Source organism: Condylostylus longicornis, unplaced genomic scaffold (assembly GCF_029603195.1).
Source record: "Condylostylus longicornis isolate FDR11 unplaced genomic scaffold, ASM2960319v2 ptg000013l, whole genome shotgun sequence".
In the NCBI taxonomy this organism is placed as follows: Eukaryota; Metazoa; Arthropoda; class Insecta; order Diptera; family Dolichopodidae; genus Condylostylus; species Condylostylus longicornis.
This window is the reverse complement of record NW_026577982.1, coordinates 8,566,286-8,592,397: the sequence shown is the minus strand read 5'-3', so window position 1 is coordinate 8,592,397 and position 26,112 is coordinate 8,566,286. Positions and strand designations below refer to the sequence as shown.

Here is a 26,112-nt window from a genome sequence, read left to right as displayed (position 1 = left end):
CAAAGCAACTATTTAGAGTCGTGCATCTTTTAATTTAATTCATAATTTAATTAGTAAATAATTTTAAATTGAGAATTGCTTTCAATATGAAATTCTAAATCCTGTAAACAAATTATCTTAAATTTATCCTTACTTTTTCAATTAACAATTGTATAATTCTTTTTAAAGTAATGCGAATTCGATTCATAAATTCTCTTTGTACCTTAATAGAATTACTCTTCAACCTGCTTCTTAATTTTTACTACCTTTCACAGTTATTAAATTCTTTCTCCGATTTATTTCTGTTTAATTTTTAATTCTGCTTCTATTTAACATTAAAAGTAAATCCCAAAGTGTTTATTAAAAACTTTCTTATAAAGTTCATCAAACTAAATGTGCTCGCATATATGTTTGTACTTATATATGCTCATAAATATGGCACAATAATTGTACACAACAATTATAATTTTCAAAAGACAAATTTAACTCCGATATATTGCACACAGTCGTATTAATTTCAAATACCCCCTTCCCTCCTCGCAAAAAAGTAAAAATCGAGTAGAAAGTAAGAAAAACTTCTTAATTCAATTATAAACTATCATATACCATTTTAAGTTTGACATATCCTGTATTCAATTTTAATAATATGTAAGGAATCTAACAAGGATATCATAAAATAATATACAAAATAAAAGGATATAATATTAAATTTGATTTCATACCTGTCTAAAATTTATTATTTTACCGTGTACTTACATAAGTGTATAATATAGAAAAGAAGGTGTTACATTTCGAATACAAAATTATTTGTATGATAAGCGATGACATCTTAAAAGCTTCAAAAGAAAATTTCATTCCCATTCCATAAACAAATATATAGTGTGACTTAATATAGATTTTGATGAGAAATTAATGGAATGAGATTTGGCACGTCTTTATCTTTGCTTTTTAAATAATTGTGTCTTAAATAATATGCGAGAGTGTAGTCAAGTACAATATGTGAAAGTAGTTTGGTATGAAACAATAACAACCAGCGTAACATATTTGAATTTCCCGTATATTTAACATGCACACACACATCTTAATTTCTATTGTTATAAGTTTCGAAACAAATCATTAATTGTGTTCATAAAAAGCAGATGTCATTCACATATTGTATGAGATTTTGGAAAATTTAAATTTTACTATATAATAAAATTTAATGCCATTTAATTTTAATAAAATAGTAAAATTGAAACATAAAATAAATTTAAAGTATAATTGTAAATTTTAATTGCAGAGAGTGTGTACGCAATAGTGTACGTACATTATATTTGTTGGATATGACATATTTGTTTGTGAACCTAACTCCACCTGTGGGTAACTAATGTAAACAAAGTTTTCCATCTAATCAATCACATTGAACGGTTTCCGTCCAAATGATTAATAAAAATATTGACTGGAAGTTTTGGAAATTGAATCAAATAAAAAATATTAAGTCAAAATTACGCTAAACACTTCACTTACGTCAAAAATATGTCAAACGTAACTTACGTTAACTACATCAAAAATTGCTGTCAAAAGTTCAATTCTTTTAAAAATGAACCAATTCGTAAAAGTTTTCTTAATTTCTAATGAATAAAGTAAAAGAACTCTGGGAACTACAAGAACTACAAGAAAAACAAGAAAAAATTAGTAAAAAAATTTGATTTTTAAAAAATTAGGTAAAACTAAGTGACATGAATATTAAATAAGTTAAAGATAATGTTGGTCATTTACAAAAAATTTCCTAAAATCTAAAATTTACATGCAAAATTTTGAAGAATTAAAAACTTTCGTGAATGATGAAAATAATTTGAATTGAGCTCATTCTTCCAAATATACGTACTACTGGCAACCCCAACTAAAATATATGAAGTTTTTTACTATTAGTTTGTATATTACGTAAAAAAACTATAACTTTTATAGGAAAAATATTTAATTATACAATAGGAATGAGTAATTTATAAAAATATTCTTGATAAAAACCACAATAAAAGCATCTTCGAAAACTAAAACCGTAAAGAAATAAAACTACAAAATATTAAAAATGTCTTCCCAAAATTGAGACAACAAATAGTAAACTTTTTGACATTTAATTAAGTTTTCAAGAGTTTTGTAAATTCTCTTATTTTGTGTACATTTGCTCTCTATATAATGAATCATAAATGAGAAATTTTTCATTGAAATTTAACTAAAAATGTTACTCATACTCTAGTTCGTACACTTACATATTTTAGTTTTGACATTAAATATTCATTTGAAATGAAAAATGTTATTAATTTTCGATTTTATCCTTATATTCTATTTAATATTGTTAAAAAACTATTTTGGGACCAAAAAAATCTTTCAAGAAAATCTCAAGTTTTTTTTTTTCTAACAAAAACTAAAAATAATGAAAAACAATAAACCAAAAGTTTGTTTATCATTTTATTTTCTTGTTTGTTACATAAAAAAAGTTCTTTAACTTCTTCAACTTCTTGTCTCGATAGTTCAGTCAATGTTATTTATTATTAAGATTTTTAGAAATAGATTGAAAAATAAATCGTAATAAGATTAATAACAATTCTTCCAGGAGAGATAAGATACGAATTACATTACTCATGCAACAGGGAGTAATATGAGAGCATTTTTCAAGGTGAATTCATTTATTTGTGTTTTTAAGCTTAATTGAATTCAAAAGCAATATTACAACACATGGAATTCACAATTCTCATACAGTATACAGCTGCAACTAAAAATACTGTTACTGAATTCCACACAATTTGAATGACAAACAATGGCAGTTAAAATATGTCAGAGTAACATGTCATGTGACAACAAAAGTGAAGAACAACAATCGAAAACTAAATATAATAAATACGCAAGGACATGTATCAAGACTTGGAAAACAAGTCAGAAAACTCTCAAACGCTCAAACTTTTGTGTAGTTAAAATTAAAATAAATTTGTTGTTAAAACAATCATAAACGGAAAATGAAAGTGTGGTTAAACTGACCTTCGAAAGTGTTGTGTTTAGTTTTTAGCTAAAGAGTATGAGAGATTCAAAGAAAACGAAAGAGACAAAAATTTTTTTATGAATAATTAAGTTGACCATTTCTTTCTCAAAGATTTTCTATCTTTTGAGAAAAGGAAAATCAGAGCAGCATAAAAAATTAATACTCTTATCTTTAAGCTGTCAAACGATGACACATTAAGAAAATGGAAAAACAAAAGGAAAAAGAGAGAGTCTTTTTCAGGGATGTGATTTTTAATGGATTTTTTTCCTCTTACATATTTTTCATTTATTGATTTTTAATTAAAAAAATACAAGCAAGAAATAATTTGGAAATTTTTGTTCTGGAATTTTTAATTTATCAAAATCTTAAAATTTTACCATATTCATTAATAAAAAGAATAATGTAAATTATTTCTGTCTCTTTTTGACATGAGTTCTCTTTAACTTTTGTATAGGCAAACATTCTCTCATCTATGTATGTGAGGAATTGTACATGACGTCTTCATTAAAAAATATTGTTTTCTTTATTTAAAAATTTACGCTTGTCTGACTCTTAACTTTTGAATGCAAATATAAAAAAAAAATAAAATTATTTTTGACATTTTTATACGTTAAAACCAAAAGGAATAATAGGAACGTGAAACTTTCTAGAGTGTATAATTTTTTTACATTATTTTTAATTTATTTTAACTGTTATACTCTTAAGTATACGTATACCGTTTGTATAATTATATTAAAAATTGAGTTTTTATTTAAATTTCTTGTTACAATTATCATACACAACTTATTAAAAGTAACAAAGAATTAAAAGAATTGTGGAATAAATTAAAATTAAAAAAAAAATGGTCTGCTATGCAATTATTCCACTAATTTGCATTGCCTGGAAAATTGTCAATAGTCGACCAGTGTATTACGGTATAACTATGAGATCCATTAGAGAACCGTATACAGAAATGAAAATAAACATAAACTGAAGATAGTTTTAAGTTCTACGAAGTTCGGCATTACACATTAACAAAGTTATTCGTTCCGAAAATTAAATTGATATTGAAGAATTGGCTAACTATGATATTTCAAATTAAATTCATTAATTTTTTTCGGTTTACTAATTACAAAGCAAAACTGAGAGGCAACTCCAGTGAATATTCTTGCAATGGCACTGTCAGTAGTAAATAAATACCTTCACTTCTTGAATAATGACGCACATATGGTAACACTGAAACGTTATAGCATAAAATTTTCTTATGCCTGAACATGAAGTTCCTCTTATGATTTTCTAGGCTTTTAAAAATTACAGAAAGTTTAATTTAAAAGAAAAAAACCAAGGAGAAAAAAAAACAATTGTTTTTAGTCATGCTTTTTAAATACAGTTACATTTTCCTTCAAAAAAAAACAAAAAATCTACTGTTATGGAAATTTCTTATATGACAACACAAGCAAAAGAGAGAAAGTTTTTTTTTTAAATCAAAGCGGAAAAAAACTTTCCAACGGAAGAGCACTTATGTGCTGCATACATAATTAGTTTTAACTATACCGTTATTTTTAATTTTAAAAATTTAAAAAGAAAAGAGATGATCCACGTAGTCTTAAGTAACTCTGCCTATAATGCGGCAGTGAATGTATTCAAATTGAGATGACAAAGCACAAACACAATAATAAATTAGGAAAATCAAATGTCAGATTTTTTAAAACTCATGAACAGTGTTCCCACTCGGAAAAAACAAAATGTATCCAATTTCGAGAAAAAAATGTATCCAAAATGTATCCAACCTCGTAAAATAGCATTATTATAATAAGTCGTCTTATTTTGTACAAATTAACCCATAATTAATATTAATTTGCTTTATTCCACAATATGAGTTTTGTTATTTATACTAAATTCTTTAAGAAATCACATACAACTTCTATTATATTTTAAATGTGAAAGTTAAGTAGAAAGTCTTGTATGAATTTTCTAAATTTGAATACAGGAAGAGGCAGTTAATAAAGTATCTTTTCAACTTTCTTGTAAAAAATTCGGAAACCTTCTTAGAATAGCCAGCAAATAACATTTATTGATGATAAAGCAACTTCGCGATTTAATATTAGCAGCATTTTAACTGTCTTGTTATATTTATTTAGTGTTTGAAAAAAAATGTATCCATATTTCAGTAAAATTTTAAAATGTAGCCAATTTCGGCATTTTAGCAGATTTGAGTATCTTTGTATCCAAGCTCAAATTTAAAGCAAAAATGTATCCAAATGGATACAATTGTATCCAAGTGGGAACGCTGCTCATGAACACACACACATAATATAACATGCACTTGTAAACAGCACTTTGCTCTCATAATATCTCAGCACTATCTCACATAAATAGAAACTAATTTGTCCTTGCAAGTATGTATGTTTTGTTTAAAATTCAACAAAGTACATGATACGCACTCTTATAAGAGAGAGACTTACAAAGAGTCTTACACGTCACTGCATAATACGAACTGTCAAAATGCTCTCTTTATGACGTTACATTTTTTAACAGTCAAAATATTGACATAATCTCCGGCTTTTATTTATACTTTTCCCTGCTACTAGCTTTACCATAGCAAAAAATAGAGATTTGTATTGAAAACGTGTTTGTCAGAAAGCATAGATTTTTACAATGGAACGCTATTATCCACTTGTTCCACCTCCTTGTTGTAAGCTAATCTATTTCAAAACTGTTCCGTTCTTTTTCAAAAAAATATAATATTTTGTGACAAAAAGAGTAATCTGTAGAATATTTTCCGAATTAGATCCGTATTTTATACAATTCCGGGATAAAATACGGATTCAAATTTGTTAAATGGGACAGAATGTTTATTAAATAATTTTTTATTAAATTTATTTATTTTTATTTTTAATATTCTAATTTACATTTAATATTTTTTAGCATGTGAATTAATGAGAAAAAATTTTAATTTTAATGAAATTTTGTAGAACTCTTTTAGTTCTAATTTCTTCTCCTTAATAAAGAATTCTGCCTCTGCGATATGCAAATTAAAGGAAGATTTAAAACGAATAATTATTAAAAGTGGTTGGTTAAAATTTTGTTTTTGTTTTTTATAAAATCTACGCGTTCTTAAAAATAATTGAGATTTCAAGATTTAAACATTTTTATTATTTAATGAGAATTATGTAAATTGTTTGAATTAAAAATGTAAATTTTTTCGTATTTTTTACCAAATTAAGCGAAAGACCGAGTACAATAAATTGTTCTTGCTTCTTCTTGCATTTAAAATTACATTCATTAAATAATATGGCGATTATTTCTTGTTATTAAGATATTATGAACAATTAAGATTTTAGAATAATAAGGGGTTGTTGATTAAATTTATTAAATGCAATTAAAATTCATGGGTCTCCATTATGTTAAACAAAAAATAATCTTTCTCAGTTCTTCACTAATATTTCTCTTCAGTTTGATTTATAAACTCATTTTCGAACTTTTACAAGCCTCCAATAACAAGAGTTCTTAAATTCCGCCTGAAAATATGCAAAAGTATTCAATTAAGCCATAATAGATGCAATTGAAAGCATGATTCATACATGATTGCTTGGAAGCTCATTAATTAGCACACCCTCGTTACCTTACTATCAAATTATGTAAGATTTTTTTTTTTTTCAGACATGTTCGAAAAAAAAAAGTTCTCACAAATTTATCACAGAGGTTAATTAAGAATTCATAAAAATTAAAAATTATTTCAGAAAACAAAAAAAAAAATCAAATGGATAAACAAATAATAAATAAATAAAACAAGAACCAGCGGAAAATTACTAAAATTGTAATTATCCTTAATTAGGAAAGCATTTAACAACGACAAAAAAAACGAAGGCCAAATTTCAAGACAACAAAAAATCTTACACAAACCTTGTTATAAAAAAAAAAAAACAAATTTTCTGAAAAAAAAGAGGAAACAAAAAAAAATTTTTTTAAATTTACCATGAACAATTTGCGTAGCAGTGCGTTACGTGCTATTACACGCCATTGATAATCCACGCATCTTCCACACAAATGGGAAAAAAGAACAAGGATATGATGTCCTTTAGACATTTTTTTTTCTCTTCATATTCTGCCGTTCATCGTTTATTTTAAATTTTTTTTTTTAATTCTGAATGATTCTCTGTGGTCAGATGGAAAGCGCCTTGCTTCTTTTCTTTTTTTTCCTTTTTGAATTTTAAGGGATGGAGTAGTCAATATCCTTAAGGTAAATAATGAGAAAATAATAATAAGGGCGATTTTTGGAAATTTTTTTCCAAATATTTAGTGTAAACGTCGTCTTGTGTTTAAAGAAGAAATAGGAAAAAAAAATTATTTGCTCTTTCGGAGAAAAAAAATGGAAAAATTGTTAAAAAATCCTGGTAAAAGATCAAAACTTTATGGTTTTATGCTAATGCTAAATGCTTTGTTATGAAGTGAAAATAATCAATTATTTATGGTCTTTTAAAATTCAATTAGATAAGAAATTGAGAAAAAAAAATTTTTGTTTTTGAATAAAGAAGATGCAAGGTAAAACACGAAAAAAAAATTAAGGATAACGCCTTTATGCCTATAAGAAAATTTTTTTTCAGCTTTTCTTGGAATATAAAAAAAAATGTTTGTAATTATTCAAAATTTAATATAACGGTAAATATTTTAAAATGATTTATTGCTAAAAGTGGCGGCTAATAAGTGCACACCGTCGATTTTCCTCTTAAAATTAAATAATAAAAATTGGCTTCAATTTGTAAACCCGATAAAGAAACAGAAGTAGTGTGAGAATAAAATTTAGTGCGAGTATGCAGAAACAAAATACATATTTGGTTTATTACCTATTGATTCGAATAATGCACAGGATCTGGCTTGGTTTTTTTTTGAACAGATAGAATGATTTACATAACTGTGGTAATAGGAATTTGAATAGAAGCCATTCGCGTACGGTGTCATTTTAATGATAACGTACCACGCGGTACTTCTATTTATCATCCCTTACATTAGACTCCTTACAGTTGATGAATAAAATCAGCTTCTGATTTCTTTCCTAGCTTTGCAACAACGCATGTCCTGCATTCATACCCACAGTCTACTCCAAGCTAATTTAGTATATATTCACATAGGGAAAGTTATAAAAACGTCAGATCTCCATTTCTCTTAAACCTTGCTATTACGAATGTTCTGTCGGAAATTTTTATGAAAACAAACTAACTTGTTCGAGGATATATGGACTCATATAAATCTATATGGCTTGTCCGTAAGAACAGATATAGTTAAGGTGTAGAAATTTTAATATGATGAGATGATTTAATGACCGGAAATGCAAAGATATTTAATTTGGACCCTGATTTTGATAATCGAATTAGATTTAATTTTAAGAAATTGTATTTTATTTCCATTTTCGATATTTGCTTGCACACAAAATTACTTCATTTTACCAAAACCTTGCTAAATACTTGGAAAATTTTCAAATCAATATTTTGAGCTCATTTCATTTTAGGCAATAAGAAAAATTATTTGAATTACTTCGTACCATTTCAAGTTTTTTCGGAAAGAATTTTAATTGGGATGAGTTCAAATATACATGAGTCTTTGTACAATTCAAAAAAAATTTGTAAAACTTTTTTTTGGGTAATTATTCAGTTTCATGATTATGGACCAACTATTTTAACTAAATTCATATTTTATGAAATAAAAATAATTGGAATAGTTGAAGTGAAAATAAAAAATTTTTATGCGGAGCAAAACACAAAGAAAACTAAAATTAAAACATTTTTTTTTTTTGCTCCGTCCCAGAAAACAATAAAATTTTTATTATTTTTCATTCGCGAATCCTTTTAAAAAATTAACAAAAAAAAAAAATGTTTGGAATTCCTTAACCTCAAAATTAAAAATTTTTTTTTCATTTTTTTTTTTGTTATGAAAAAATTTCCACTTACTTTTGTTTTTTTTTTTATTTTTTGTTCTTCTTATAACGGAAATCCTTCAAATCCTTTTCTCTTAAAAAAATTAAAATAAAAAACTTTTTTTTCTTTCTTTTGTTCTAACCAATTTTTTTTTGTTGTTACGTTTTCCATGGTTCCGATTCTTTCAAACAATTGAAAAGGAAAATTTTATCAAAAAAAAAATGGAAAAAAAAGTGTCTTTAAAGTTAAAAACCATAAAATATTTTGTTTTTTTTTTTAGAAAAGTTGAGGAAAACTTTCTATAAACAAATGAAATGTAAGAATGAACGTGAAAGATCGATGAAAGCTGAGCCATTCACTTCCAGAACGATCCTGGAATTCCAGTTTTAATTTATAATTTTGGTGTGAATCTAGGACAATAGTGATTCTAAAAGGAATCGTATGAAATACCCACGAACTTGTATGATATGATAAAGCCCTTGTGATCTTTTACATAAATAAGATATTGAGGGATGCCTTTGAGTACCTACATATAACTTGGGAGGCTAATAAATGCCACAATAAGGAAAAACAATCGGGTGATGGTGTGAATTAAACAACATGTAATGCGAAAGGAAAATTTTAAATCGCAAAAGTGGTCAACAGTAAATTTATATCGCACAAGAAATCTCGTACATCTCCGAAGGGAAGACATGGTGCTCCACTGTAAGCAGCGAACATTGTCTAATTTTCATACCATAATTGTCTAGTTGCCGTACCTTAAAAAATTGAACATTGTCTAATTGTAATACCACAAGAATATGCTGCATGTGATATCGTTGGAGAACCGTATTACACGGAGGTAGAAGAAGACGGTAAATCTCTCGTTATATGCTCAAAGGAGATTTTTTCTGATTTTTTCTGATACCTTAACCCTTTTTGGCTCTTGATTTGTAGGGTTTTAGACTCTTGTTAAAAGAAATAAGGAAAAACAAATTATTGAGCCAACCATGTCTCCAATTAAAATACACTCTTATTATACAATAGGGGAGGCATATAGTAGAGGACAATTATTTCTCAGATGTTCACACCTACATAGAATGTATATATGGGGATGAAATAGATATTAAAAATGATTTAGAAAAATTTTCTTCTAAAATACATCAAAAGTTTTAGTGTAGAAAATTTTTTCATTATTTAAAAGCTTCCATTTAATTTTTGATTAATTTGTGAAAATCAGATTAATATCTTCTCGCCGTATTCTTGCGCAATACAACATTGAAATAGAAAGAAAATTTCAAGAAATGTGTACATAAGTATAGCCAAGTGTACATATAGGGACTACATAATAAAATTATATAAAGTTTTTCGCGTATTTAGGCGTGGTCTGTTTCTTTGCAAAAATATACAAGAAATTGAAATTTTTAAGATTTTCCAAGAAATGAACGCCTTGAAAATGAAAATAAATTATTAAAAAAATACCCCAGTATAGAGAGAAAATGTATAAGAATAATGTAATAAATAAAGATTTATGAATGTATGGGTGCATGTAGTGGCTGTATTGGTAGATCTGATTAAAATTCATCCTTTACCTTATATGAAAATTTTCACATAGAAAATAAATCTAAAAATAAATATGGAAGTTAAAAAATTTTTATTAAATTTTATGCAACCGATTCAGGAATTGGGTGGAATCGAAAAGTTTTTAATTTTGGCACATATTAGCGGGTGTGTGCATGGATATGTAACGGAAGCCACAGTTTTTTTCCTACTAAACCATGCATTTATTTCTAATTATACAATATTTTCTATAATTACATTTTGATTCATTTAAGAATGCATAAGAAAATATTGTCATTAAAATAATAAGAAAATATCCAATTTTTTACTGGTTCTATAGCCTTGCATAGTGTTAAGGGTTCATTAATTTAATGCTACCATCTTAAAAATTCCAATAATAATTGTAAATTTCAAAAATTTAAAAAAAACCAAATTTTTAATTATGCAAATTAATTGCTCTCTGATTAATCCTTTTTTGTAACCAAAATTTTAAGGGTTACAAAATTTCCAAGAAAATGAATTAAGAAGAAGAAATGCTAAAGTTCATTAAGTTAAGGACATTATAAGAGCCAAATTGCAGAAGAAACCAAATATAGAAAATAAAATTTATTGGGTGAAAAACAAATTTTATAAAAAGAAATTGTAACAAAAGAACATACGACACAAAAAAAATATAAAATCCCAAAGGACACATTAAGGATTTTTTCTTCAAGATGTTTTGATATTTTTCTCTATATACACTTAATGGATTTTTCACCTAAAACGTGGCCGAAAAAAAAAAATCAATATTAGAAAAAGAAAATAAAATTATATAGAATAATTTTTTATAGTATGGCGAAATATGCTTTTGTATACAAAAAGGACATTAAAAAAAAAAATTCTATAATATAGATTTTTCTATTGTCAAAAGGCTTTGGAATTGACCCTTTTATTCCAAATTGTTTCTATTTTTGCTATTAAAGTTCTCAGTACAAAGTATGATAAAGGATTAAATCGTGATTATTAAACGAGAAAAGAAAAATTTGAGCGGCATATAAAATGAGGTGAATAATTTATATAAATGTTGAATAATTTTTCATAAAGGATTTAAAAGACATTAATTTGCATTTTTATTACATTTTTATGCCTTATACTTTGAATACTGGAAGAATCAATTGAATTATACCGAATATTCCGCTACGTTTTTAATATTGGATGATTTTTTTGTTGCTATATAAAATTTAGGAAAGAATTAACCAGCTGTTAAATGAATTGTCGTATTAGTTTGGCTCTGTAAAGTACAAACTTGTGATCAGTATATGCTTTGGCTAACTACTAGGCACAGGAAGCTTTAAACTTCAACAAAACCTACATGTTGCCCAAATTTATTTTCAGATGACGCGACTATGATTTTTATTAATTAAATTTCCAAAACTCATTAGCTTTGATAATCCTTACATTCAATAATATCAATGATTTTGAAGGCCTTACTCCAGTTTTTAGTGTATTCTTGTAGCATACCTTAATAGCCGGACAACTAACAAAAATTTAATATAAATTAATTGTAAGTGAATTTGGCTTGACTTTTCTTTAAGGAGAAAATTTCTGGCTGCCAATAATTTGTAATCATTTATCGCAATTATTTTGTAGATTTTTTCGAATTTGATTTTAGTAGAGAAGGGCTTATGATTGACTGCAACAACTAAATGTAAAAGGCCTTGTATTTTTCTATTTTGTCCCAAATTAATGATTAATTTAAAAGAGTACTGCCAAATTGTAATTTTAATAAAAATGAAATTATTATTGCTGTGTTGCTTTGTTTTAAATCAGAAAAAAGCAATTTTTCTTAATTTTTTTTAAAAATAATTTTCTAAGAGTACAATTAATTTGAATTTATTTATAAATTCTTATTAAATTTTAATGAAATTCTTAAAATTTCTTATGGAAAAAGATGACAATAACAAGAAAATAATTGAAAGTGACTCAAATTTTATTTGAAACCTTCATCTTTTCATATTTTCGAATATTCATTTTTGCTTTGCTCTTGTATATCGTTCTTCAATAGCAAGACCTTCGCAGATTGTAAATTATATAATGTAAAATTACAACCATTTTGACAAGAGTATACTAATAATTTTAAATTTTATTCACCTGTATCTATATTATACTATTTAATCTTAGTACAAATATCAAGAAGAAAGGTCACATCACTAGTGCATCTCGATATTTGCAAAATGCAAGAAGAATAACTGCTGAAATTATGCAGGTTTTTCCAAAAACTAATTATTAAAGAGCATGCAAGTGCCTCAACAAGCTCGAATACAAGCATAATACAAAGTCTTATCACAGGCTATTTAAGAAATAAGTACGTTTAGTTATTTGGGAAACCTTTATTAGCAAATCGGTGCTGCGATTTTCTAAATTTCGTACGGTTATGGTGATTTCAATTCCATATTAATTGTGTTCGTTTTGGAAGCTTATGATTATCAAACAAACTATAAGAAAAACTCATTTCTCAACTTCTCAAATATCATTTTCATACTCCTTTATTAATAATCCTGTTTTCTTTATACAACTACATAATTAATCACAGAATAAAAATAAAAAAAAATTTCTTATTGTTTTCCAATTTTCAACACAACAAATCCGGGACAAATGTTATTTAAATTAAAGAAAACAAGAATATAAGATTAAAAATATAAGAAGAAAATTTATTGCTGACGAATGTTAAATAATAAAATCAAAGAAAAAAAAAACAATAAAAAAATAAAAAATAAATCGAAGGATAATGACAATGATAGATTTTACTAATTTATCCAACTCAAACTTGCAATTATTTTCATTTAAAACACCACCACATGTACCATCATCCTTTTTCTCCCAGTCCTTAAACAAATTTTCTCTGTATCAATTCTATTGCATTAAAATTTATGCCTCCCATTATACGCTCCACTATTTGTATATATATATGTACATATGTAGAAAAATTTAAGCATATTTTCTCATTCTCATCGAATTCTAATTCCTATTAACCTCCTGCTATTAATTTGTATTTGAATTAATCCCTCAATTTCAACTTCCTATTGTAAAGTTTTTATTTTTAAAATTTCTGTTTTTTACTTTTTCTTGTTTTTTTTTTTTTTTTGGAAGTCCGATATAGAATAATAAATAAAAATGTTGAAATGTCCTGATGTTGAATGAAAATTACCACCGATTAACTTTGATTGTTTTAAAACAAAAAAAAATAAAATTATAATGAAGACAAAAATGTTATAAGGATTAGATTAAATCGATTTTAAGGTCCTTGAAATTGATATAGCAATTGGATTATAATGGAGTTAAAAGAAAATGTTGTGAAATTAAAAAATTTTGTGAAATTAGGGTAGAAATTATTGAGTAGTTTTGTTTCTACAACTAAAAAATTTAAGATTTTTTCTCTTTTTTGAATAATTTGACTAACTATTAGGCACAGGAAGCTTTAAACTTCAACAAAACCTACATGTTGCCCAAATTTATTTTCAGATGACGCGAAAGATGATTTTCAGATGAGTCTAAAACCGAATTGTGTTCAAATACATGAATACATGAATTTGTGTTCGAATACATGAATAAATGCATACATGCAATGCAATGGATGAGTTGTGCTCAAAATAGAAACTTTAATTTAAATAAGATAAATTTACAGTGTTGTGGCAAAGATGAGATTCAACTAATATTCAACAGCACTTTTGAAGTAGATGATAATATCAACCAAAAGAATTAAAAAAAAACGAAGTTCATTCTGTTCCTTACCTTTTGGAATACTATTGAACTACATTATTGAATACTATTGAATACTATTGAACTATAGACAGACACGTTGAGCTACAGACAAACACAATTCAAGAAAGATTGTTAAAATACTCGCCCGGTCTAATAAATACTATATTTTCTCTTATCTGGGATTGAAATAGTAGGGTAACCTTAGTTTGAGCTTCCTTTTCTGAATTTACTGAAATAAAATGAAAATTTGCAATAGAAACTTACTAATTTAAATTTTGTCTACAGAAATTAAGACAAATATAACACAGTGTCCGCGTTTTAAAACTTCTGTTATGTAAAAATTTCTTAAAATTCTACTGAAATGTTAAAAAACTTATTAAAGTTGAAGTTCTCTTTCACTTTACATTCATTCTCTTCAATAATGTGCTCTTATGCAAAATTTTCGCATATAAAATAAAAAATAATTGAAGAGAGGGAATTTTAACCAAAAATATAAAAGAGATAAATTAAGTCATTAGTTAACAGCCAGCCACAACAATGGTAAAATTTCACAAAAAAAATAAAAATAACAAAAACAAAATTACAAAGAACAGAAATACAAACACTATTCCCGCTTTCCACCACTCTGAATGTCAATGGGAGGGTGATGTCTGCTACGAACAAAAACAAAACAAATTATACTTAAACGTTTTCATTTTTCTAGATTATTTTTAAAAGAAAATCCAAAAAAAACGAAAAGAAAAATTAGTTTTTATTTATTTTTTCATTGGCTTTAAAAGATAACGGTTAAGGATAAATGTAAAAAGTAAATAATCACAACGATTAGAACTTTTTCATAGTAATTTTCAAGAATTAGAAATTTTTTGTATTATGAAGAAATTGTGAATAATAAAATCTTAGGCTTACAAGGAATTGTAATGAATCTTGTGTTTGTGTGTAAGAAAACAACTTCAATATGTAATGTATGTAAGTCTCCCAAAATAATTACTATTCAAATGTTGTCGTTTTATAAAGGAAGAACGAAGAAGAAGCATACAAAATGCCGGTATACCAGATAACGTTCAACAAATTGTTAATTTTAAAGCATGGCATATCTTACAACAATGTGATCATGAGGAGTCTTTAATAATATCTATAAGAAAGTTTATTTTTAAAATGTTTCACTATTACTCGTATTTTCTATGGAATGAGTGCACATAAGGATAATTTTGTTTAAAATTTTAAATACATGAAAATTAGTAATCGAAAAAAATTTTTGTTTTTTAAATTTGGACGTCAACTTAACTTGTCAATTTGACAATTTAAATTGATGAACAATTACTCGTAGACAAATAAATAAAGTGACATTATTGAATTACTTGCTCTTTTAGTCACCGAATGATGAGAAATATCAAATTAAAATTCTGATTTTCCCAACGTTTTCCTCCCTTCGAAATTACATTACACAGGCATGAGTATGGTTTTTTAAAATTCGTTAACAGGTAATAATCATATGCTTAATTAACATGACAGAATTGTAATTGTCAGTGGATCATTATTCGATATTTTCAATAAAATGATAATTAAGTTGACGTTGCATAAATGTCATATGAAACATGATTGTCAAAAATTGAGATACAGCATGCAGTATTTCATCTCAGATCTCATTTTGTAAAGTGTACGAAGTAAAATAATGCAAGCTTTATCATATGTGCTCTTACTTTCAGTTCATGTATGTCATGAGTTACAAGCTTTGTACTTCATTCTTGTACCTTCATTTTATCAAGTATTTCTCTCTTTTTTAATTCTCAAAACCACCTGTAGTCTAACTGTGGGCGAGTAAAATCTTTTCAAGCCATATTATCTCTTAAGCCGAGCTCTCTCTACTATAGCGGTTTTCTAGTTTTTGATGAATTTAATTAATTTATCAGAGTTTTTTTTTTAGAATTTTATGTCTTCATTCGGCAAGATTTTTTTCGACAATTAAAAAAAATAATGTATTTCTTTTTTTTTTACAAAATCCACGAGTCATAATAAAAAAAATCTCATATTTTAAAAAAAAAGTAAGGCTTAAAATCAATTAATAAATCGTAAAATTAAAGAAAATCCTTAATTATTTCTACTCAATAAAAAAATACCATAAAATTTTAATATTTTTTTAATGAAAAATTAAAAAAAAAAAAATTAAATTAATAAATTTTTAACGGTCATAAAATTTGATGTCAATATTTTCGCTTTATGCTTAAATTAAACCGCGATTTCTTTCAATATTTTGATAATTTTTTTTCTTATTTCAATTTTTAATTTAATAACACGCGACCAAAAATAGAAAAAAACCATTTTAAATATTAAATTTCAAAAAAAAAAAAAATCTTGGTTTCATCTAATATAACAAAAATGTCAAAAATTATTAAACCACAAAATTTCCAGAACACAGAGAGAAAAAAAAGCAATATTTAGCGTGGTTGTTTAGCGTGCGGCGGTTTGCCTTCATTTTCAATCTGTAAAGCAATAAGTCTATTATTATAACATTAAATTTAGTGTAAAGTTAAAATTTTATCCTATAAAAGTCCTTGATACAAAGTTATCCCGCGTAACATTAAAGAATATTAAAGAATATTGATAAAAGCACGACGACACCCTAAAACAGAACTTCCGTTCTATCTTTGCGTTCTGCAATGTAATTTTAGGGTTATTTTTAGTCGCGTTTCAGCTCATAACTCACACATGAACATACAAACATACTCCAAAAATGTATTCATTGCATAAAATTCTCATATTTCCAATACTCATATTGTTTTACATGCTCTTTATACAAGATAAAATACAAAATTTGCGTGGTACCGCAAAATTTTTATATGAAAAATTTTTGGATGGAGAAAAAATTAAAAAGAAGGAAAAAATGAGGAACTTCTTTTTTTTTTTGAAGAGTTTCTAATAAAATCTAATAACCGCGAGGTTATGATAATTTTTTTATTTTTTTTTTTTTTTGCCTGAAAACATTTACAAATTGGGAAGAAAACTTTGGTTCAGTTTTTTTGAATTTTGGGGAATTTCCAATAATGAATACAGAGTAATCGAGAACAAAAAAAAAGCAGTTATTCAGGTTATTAAAAATAGCGATAAAATTTTGAAATAAAAAAAAACATTTACCGTATAAAATTAAAATTAATCGTGATTTTTTTTATGTTCTTATTTTTTTTAGTAAAATTCGGCAATTAAGGGAAAATTTTCTAATGTCTTGTATTTTGCCATTAAATCGACCATTATTTTTCATAAAATTATTATTGTCTTGGGAACTAATTTTGATTTTATATATGAGATAAAACTGATTGAATACAATAATTAAAATAAAGGCGAATTCAATTTTATATGTGGTTGTATTTTGGAATGTTAGGGAATTTTTGAGAAAAACACTTACCAAATGACTGAAATCTAACAAAGAAATAAATAGTTATTAAATATGGAAAAAATACCTGTTACGATTCTTGGTTGAGGGCTTCGACCCATTTACTACAATACACAATGGAAAAATATTTTCATATTTGACCCAGACGGGATATGATTTAAACTGGGTGTGAAAAAGAACGATTTTATGAAATTTGATAAGTTTCCGAAATTTTGTGATTTAGTACCTCCATTTTGTTTGTATACGGTTATTCATGTGGTTAAGTTACTGTTTTCTTCTAAAAACCAGTAACATTTAACCCATAATAAGCATTGTTAATTTTATTTACGATCAACAGTACCGGGGTTGTCATACGCCCACAATGATTATGTTTTACAATATTTTTTACATTTTCAAGTTCTATCAGGCTAACGAAAAAATTAATACAATTGCTATCGTCCTCGAATACATTTGGCAACACTCAAAAATTTTTGACTCAAATAATTCGATTTCAAAATATTTTCAATGTGACAGAAAAATAATTAAAAAATGTTATTTTCATATTTAATAATAAAAAAAATTTTAATTTGCTTAAAATTGAAAATAATTCGAATATGTCCGAAAGTTTATTGCATTCTAACTGATAATGTTAATAGATGGCGTTTAGTCCGTGGAATATTTAGTTATTTTGCTGGTATCTTGTCAGCTCTATTTTTTTGGCAAATATTCATCATAAATTTGAATTTTTCATTGGACATAACCAATAAAATTTTAATAATTTTAATATTAATTTTGGGTAAATTTTTTTAAAATTTAAAATCATTCAGAAATTACTAATAAAATTTTTAGGTCCCGGTTTTACATTTAGTAAACGAATTCGTTGCATAATTTGCCTCATATATTTAGGTTGTCTTGGAAAATCTGGACGAAGTTATTTGAGAGCATTATTTTTCGCCTTAGTTATTTCAGGTAAGTGCATACAAATTTTAAAGTGTTGTAGTTCTAAATAAGTTTTACGCTCATTACTATATCGTATTTTTTAGGTCCAATAACTAATATGGTTTTGAATACTAAAGAAGTAGTTCGAGTATTCGCATGTGCTACTATTCTCACTTATAATTTAACAAAAACACGTTTTGATTTAATGACAAAACCATTTACGAAAGCTGTCATTCTAATGAAAGATGACATGCATCAAATAAAAGATTCATTGAATGAAATTGAATCAATTATAGAACCGATACGTTCAGAAATTGAAGATGAAGAAATTTTAGAGAATTTCATGAATAAAACTGTAAATAAAAGGCAAACTTACATTGAAGGCGATCAAATGAAGGACGACGATGAAATAGAAATTGCCATTAAATATCAAAAAATGTATGAAGAAAAATTTCGTCGGCGATGTGAAATGCAATTTGAGAAAGGAAAAAATAAATGTATTGAAGCTTTTGCACAAATGTATGATAAATGCATGGAAATGATGCCAATTGTTGTCAATTATTTATTATGTTGGCCAATGAAAATCGATTTAATGTGCCATATGTCACTTGGTACCAGTGAAATATGTGATCCTAAAGATGCAATAAATTCGACTTTTGGTGAAACATATTCGAAAGTAAAAGAAATCGGAGAACAATTTTCAAAAAATATTACAAATGTTAAAGTTAATTATACTGTCATTAATCCAAAGAATATTCCTGGTGTAATGTAAGTTTAGTTACTAGTTAAGTTCTTAAACCAATTAATTTCGGCACTGTATATACCTAGTAGCATCACAATTTATATTGAATTTCTATTATAGCTCAGCCCAAGAGACCGGAGAACGAGTTGTTAAAAGTTTTAATGCAAAAATTAAATTATTTGAATTTTGCATAGAAATTATCAATAGAATTTTAGCCTTTATATTCGTGAGACTAGTTATAAGTAAGTAATACTCATTAATCATTAATCGTTAACATTTACCAATTAAAATCAAAATTATTTTGCAGATTCCTATAAATATAATAAAATGTATTTGAAGAATATTGATTTCGATAATCTTTATATTACAAATTATTTCAAGAAAATTGATGAGAGAAGGAAGACCCGAAATAATCACACTCTACTACCATTAAAAAAGGTTTAAAATTGCTTTTATTTTAATGTCTTATTATTAAAATTGCTGTCATAATTTCAGTTCGAAAGAAATCTAATAATTGATCCAGAAGATCATTCAACTAAGACTAAAGCTGAAAAATCTAGATTTTTTATAAATTTATTAAAATTTTTATTAGAATTATCAACTGTTATTGTATTTCTCTTACTAGATTATATTTTTTATTATATGCTAAATTTGATTCGGAAACATTCAAAAATTACATACCATCAAAGTGGTTCACATAATTTAAATTTTCATATTAATGGAACCGGTCTCATAGCAAAATTATTGCGTTCTTCATTATTGGCATTCAATACAAATGAAAGTATTTCAACGTTCTTAAGTAATGAACCGTGCCTACCGAAGCCTTACAGATTAGAAAAAATGTAAGAATCTGAAACTATTTTTATTTATAAATTTTTATAATTAAGGCTTGTTGATTTCAGGTTTTATACCAAATTTTGGGGCTTAGTTATTTTAATAATCATTTTAATCTACCATGAGATTCCATTGATGAGAACAAGACGTTTAATTTGTTGTTATTTTTATCCGAAACGTGAGAAGAAACGAATTTTACATTTATACAATTCAATGTTGAAACGAAGACGAATAATTTTGGGAAGTATGAGAAATGAATTGCTTGAAAAATGTCAAAAAAATAAAATTAAACAGGACATGAATTTTTTGATTGTAAGAATTTTGTCAATTTTCTCATTTTGTATGTGAATCAAAAAAAAAATTTCTTTTAATATATTAAAAGTTATTTAGAATTTTTTCTTCTTTCTGACAAAGATTTCTTTTGTAGTATCTTCGATTGAAATTTCCAAAGCAATTCACCTGGCTAATGTATTTCAAGTATGCACGTAGAAAATGTCTGATTTGTAATGAAATGGAACAAAATATTAATTTATTGAAAAGGAATTCAAAGAATTTGAAAAATTTTGAAACTAGTATTGGAACTTATCATATCCTAACAACTGGTATAATTGAATGTCCAACAAAAAATTGTAATGTAATTCATTGTAAGGAATGTTGGAGAGATATAGGTGAAATATGTTTGGCATGTTCAAAGCAATCTGCCTGATACTCTAAGAGAAATATGAATTCTGTTTTATTTTTTTTTGTGCATAAATAATTTTAAAAGAAAATATTTTAAGAAATTAAAAAAAAAAATAGAATATTTTTTAAAAAGGATATTGAATATTTGAACTGGTTTGGAAATAAAGCAAGCTATTTGAAATATTTTTTAAAATATGGGAAAATATGTGATAAAAAATATTATAATGAAATAATTGTCTTAACAAATAGAATCGGCAGTCATGGCCTGTGTTAATAGCTTTTATACGGCAAATCAGAAAACACGTTTACAAATTTTTGAAAATTTCTAATGTACCTGCCCTATCCGCGTTTCAGAAATAGTAATAAGAAAGATAATGATTCCCTGCCAATAATAATTCATTCCGAAATCTGTTTAGTCAATATGCTTTCTGTTAAACTGTTTTACACCACGCTGTTTAGTAAATTAAATTTTTGAGTTTGTTGCGTCCCAATAACTGCACTCTCACTCTACTCTGACTCTTAGATAATTATTTTAGATTGAATACTTTCTTTACAATTTTATATCTCATCTTTCTTTATTAAGATAGGGAACACATTTTTTAGAGGTAATTAGAAATTAAGGTGCTGGACACATTACAGGGAAATCAAGCCCCATTTTTAAACTATACCTAAGGTAATAATTTATGATTTTTATTTTTTTACTAAATTTTCTTCAGATTTTACATTTTACCTATATTTTAGAAGAAGAAGAATTACTTTAAAGACTTTGTGTAAGAACCAGTTCACATACTTTTGGAGTTCATTCAATTAAACAGTTTTCATTTTAATATTTTTAATTCGAACTTCATATTTAATATTCACAAGGAACCATAGGATTTACAACAGTTTCTAAATTTTAAAATAATTATGAAAATGTCATTGAAAAGTATAATGAAATTGCTTAAAAATCAACAAAAATTCCATATTAAAAATTCAATACTTTCCCAAAGGATGCATACAAGGTACAAAAAATATTATTTTGAAATTAAAACAAAAATTCTATTATTCACTGTCAGATTAAATTACCAATTTAAGAAAAATTACTGAAAAAATAATTACAAATTTACAACAAATTCGATGTAAATTAAAAAAAAAATAAAAATATCCTTTTGCCGGACACTAAAACAGAAAATTTCATATCTAAAAATTTACAACCGAATTCAATTTCTAAATTGAAAACAAATAGATAAGAAAATTTTTCAAGAGAAAAAAAAATTTCATTATCAGGATTTTTCAAATTTTCTTTTTCTATTTTCACTACAAATTTGATATCGAAGCAAAAAATAAAATAAAAAGGACCAAAAATAAGGACCAAAAATGATTATTATTTGAGTTTTTCAAAATGTAATTATGATTTTTGTGTAATGCAATCAAAATGTGAAAAAAAGTAGCAAAACATTTTTGAATACAGAATGGTGTAAAATTTATAGAGAGCAAAAAAAAAATAAAAGGATATTCGGAAAAATTTGTTACAATAATTTTTAATTCTAATAATAATTGGTCCAATGATAGACCATGATAGCATTAAAAATTTTTATAATGTTATAGAATTTCCAATTTTCACATTTATTACTGTAGGAATTCAAAAATTAGAACCAATATACCAAATATCCTTAACGAATTTATGCTAGGAGAAAAAAAAAATTAAATTCTCTTTTCATACAATCAAATTATTTCTCTCTTATTCTTGTTTTTTGTTTTCTTTCACACTCATATCATTTTCATAGCAATTTCTAAATAAATTTTGACTCTACATTTATGTCCTTACATTTGTGTGTATGGTACATGGCATATACGACTTTAACGTAACACAACGTTCATATACAGTTGTTTTTTGAAGATTTTTACTAATAAGGACATTTTAGAATTCTGTTTATTCTGACCACATTAAGTAATTAATACCTTTTCTATATTTTAGTTGTAATTATTTTCTAACACAATATGTATTGGTAGGTGAGTGTGTGCCAAATGCAGAGAAAACATTTGTAAATGACAGTTTTACGCCACAGGTGTTAATATTTGTATATATATACATATACGCTCACTAAAAGATAATTTTGTTTGTTTTTGTAACATTGTATAATAATTTTTTTCTTGCTTTTTCTTCCCCTAGAAATGAAATTTCAACATTAAATAATTATTCACATTTAATTTTCATTATGGAAAAAATGCATGGGTGCTATTCTTTTCTACAAAATAATATTTTCAATTTCAATGTAATTAAATGGGACATAGAATAAATATTAGTTTTTGGTAAAGTATCCTTGTATACACATACGGGTTAGTAATGATTTTTAATAATAATTTGTAGAAATTTGTGTAACATCTTGTTATTTTCAAAAAGGTATTGAAATTTTTATTGTGAATTTGTGAATAGATGTCGGAATTATAGTACTGCGATTTGAGAGAGGGAGAATAGTATATTGTTGGCCATCACCGTTGCATTTCCGCTGTTGCAAGCAGAACCAATTTGTAATTATGTTTTACGGAACATTTGCAATCATAATATTAATTGTACGAATTACTATAATTATAGGCACAGCTGGAATGCTACATAAGGCATTGAACTAAATACGAACAAGAACGCTATGTTCTGCTTATAACAGAAAAGGGATTTGACACATCTACGTACAATTAGCAGAAAAAAAAATTAGATAGAAAAGAAGAAGTCAAATACCTGCGCGCTTCTTTTTAAAAAGAAAAAAAAATACTCTAGTTCCAAGGGCTAATGAGGCATACTCATGGTAAATATTTTGCTATATATTTTAAGCTGCTTCCCATCCACAATATCATAGATGAATGTCTAAGGTTTTACTCCAACTTAAAAGAATTGATCTTGATCGCTCCTTGTAGTAATTTGGAATGAGTGAAAAAACTAGAATAAATCGTCATTGCAAGGATCATAAAAACCTGCCAGATGGTCGCAATAAATGTGTTTTTGAGATTTAAATCCTTACACTATAGTAGTAGATATTGCCAAAATTATGTGATCAAAGAACTTCGGAACACTTTACTTTAAATAAGGTAACAGAAACTCCGTATTATTCGCCCTAGGGTGACACACAATTAAATTATACGCCCACGACTCATGTCTGGTTATCTAGAGGAGCATCCAGTTCTGTTTTGGTATGTTTCTTGATTTGGTGATAAAGTGTGAGGCTTAAATCTGAAACTTACATATAAGTAGAGTAGACTATCAAGAGGGCATACAACATTTAAGGATTTAAGAATTTTAAATTAAGCGTTTTTGCCCTAAATTTCTTGATTTTTGTGTCTAAACCTTTAATTTTTAAAATTTTTCTATACTTACCTGTAATATGATATTTTTGCTCGTACGTGCTATAGTGAGTTTAAGATAGAATACTTGTTATATCTGCTTGCTTGAAAATTTATGTTCTGATCCATAGAAGTTTTTCTTTATAATTTATTATACGAACGTGAAATGAAACAAATTTCCGGCTTCATTTTCACATTTCAAAAGTTTTCCAACTGGGTGGAGGCTATGCGATTTTAATCAATTTAAATCGATAAATACACGTTTAACATAACATTTAAACCTCTTAAATATACGAAAGCATGAAAGGATTTCTCCACAACTTTAAAAAGCGAATTATTCTGTAACAATAACTTTCAATAATCAAGTCATAAAAGAACTACAAGCCAGCAAAACCCCCCAAAAATATTATTAAAGAAAAACTATGGGATTTAACAACCGATACAAGTTTGCTATTATTTTCAGCTTTCATCAATGAATAGAAATTATTGGTCCATACCTGCATAAGCAATTGTGTTATATTTTTTCTATCCAATTCTCAATGATACAAGATTTTGCGACGAACGAACCGAAATCGAAAGGACATCCGTTTAACTATGGTTCTTCTCTTCATTTTCATCCTTAATACGCTTTTCATACCATCATTGATAACTTTTTGAATTTTAAATGTTTTCAATAAAAGAAAAATAGGAAAACATACAAAAAAATAAAAGTTTAAAATAAATTTCATCGTTATTTTCAACCAAAATATATTTGTTGTAGTGTCCTTATCAATTTTAGTATTATCGCCTTAAATTGTTAGCACAATTTACAAAAGGATAATGGAAGGTATAATAATAAAATGACAGCAATAAAGAATGAACCTCTTATACACTGGTATATTTGCAAATAGACCAAGAATAAAAAAAAAAATTTCAAAAGGGATAAACTTTAAACATCGTTTTCATAATAAAGAAGATTTAGGCTAATTATATTGGATGGGGTTACAATTGACTCATAAATTTTAATGTTATCTCGAAAGTATACAAATAGTTGCAAGAAAAAAAAAGAAATGGAAAAGTTTAAAGATTTCTTTTTTTCCTTTACTTGCTTAGATTAACTTGAATATTTATTAAGAGATGAAGTTGTTTGAAAAAATTTAATTGCTAATGCAATTATTTTACAAGTGATTTAAATATTTTGAGGTCAGTAGAAATACTTTATTGCAAAAGTGAAGAAAATTGGAAACTATTCGAAAATTTGCAACATTCTGCTGCTTTCCTTTGTCAAAAATGTAAAATTTTCATCCACATGAGAGAATGAACAAATTTTGAAACTATTTAATGGTACGCTCCTAAGCGGATATTGATGAAATCTTTGGATGGTCTAGAATTAAGAAAAAACATCAAAACAAACATCAATATTTATGTTCGCAAAACTATTCAGAAGCTGAGCAACAACAAACATTTTTTAAAAACAAGAAATTTTGAATTTTGAATACTTCTACTGTAATATCATATGACAAAAATTACCGTTTCTTCACAGCTTTTTCTCTTACATTAAGGAAAAATAATTGAGGCAAAAAACCATTAGCAATCACTGTTATAAAATTCAATCTGACATCTTTATTTACCTTTTAAATGACGTCCTATTCGGAAATATACTAAAGTGAGAGTATTCAAACTTAACAGAAAAGACACCACTAATATTTCGAATGTTTTCCAGTATAACGCTTCTTAGGATACCTAGTTACCTCGTATGTAATAAGAGCCAATATTGCTGTGTTGCTATATGTGGATTTTTTTTTGCCGTTGTTCTACTTCTCTTAATCCACACATTCTTTCTATTTTGATTCAACTAAAAAATATTTAATGTTGTCCGTTTGGCATACCAATTTAATCTGCATTACCAGTTATAAAATTTTCCAATAGACTAAAAAAAAAAATAGATTAGATTTCTTTAGTAATTACAGAAGTTGAAACTCAATATCTTTTAAAATAACAGGATAACAGGAAAATTGTTAAATTGAAAGTTCATTCTTTTGATTTCATTACGAAATGAAAAAATTATGCCTAGAGAATTCCAAAA

The 26,112-nt window shown here is 26.2% G+C and overlaps 1 protein-coding gene across 1 annotated transcript; it reads left to right on the top strand.

Moving 5' to 3' along the window:
- The first annotated feature begins 2,776 nt into the window (after positions 1-2,776).
- On the top strand, positions 2,777-20,757 carry LOC129605698 (protein sneaky). Its single transcript, XM_055515616.1, has 9 exons — positions 2,777-2,891; positions 18,162-18,280; positions 18,379-18,505; positions 18,580-19,243; positions 19,338-19,459; positions 19,525-19,655; positions 19,713-20,059; positions 20,120-20,330; positions 20,479-20,757. Exons 1-9 carry the CDS (start codon positions 2,777-2,779, stop codon positions 20,755-20,757), a joined length of 2,115 nt encoding a protein of 704 aa, XP_055371591.1.
- The last annotated feature ends 5,355 nt before the right edge of the window (positions 20,758-26,112 follow it).

Excerpts from the sequence above, each read along its gene's own strand:
- LOC129605698 (XM_055515616.1), top strand. The coding sequence starts at position 2,777 with ATGGCAGTTAAAATATGTCAGAGTAACATGTCATGTGACAACAAAAGT. Across the intron at positions 18,506-18,579 it reads TTTCGCCTTAGTTATTTCAG|GTCCAATAACTAATATGGTT; the intron begins GTAAGTGCATAC and ends CGTATTTTTTAG. Across the intron at positions 20,331-20,478 it reads TGCTTGAAAAATGTCAAAAA|TATCTTCGATTGAAATTTCC; the intron begins AATAAAATTAAA and ends TTTCTTTTGTAG.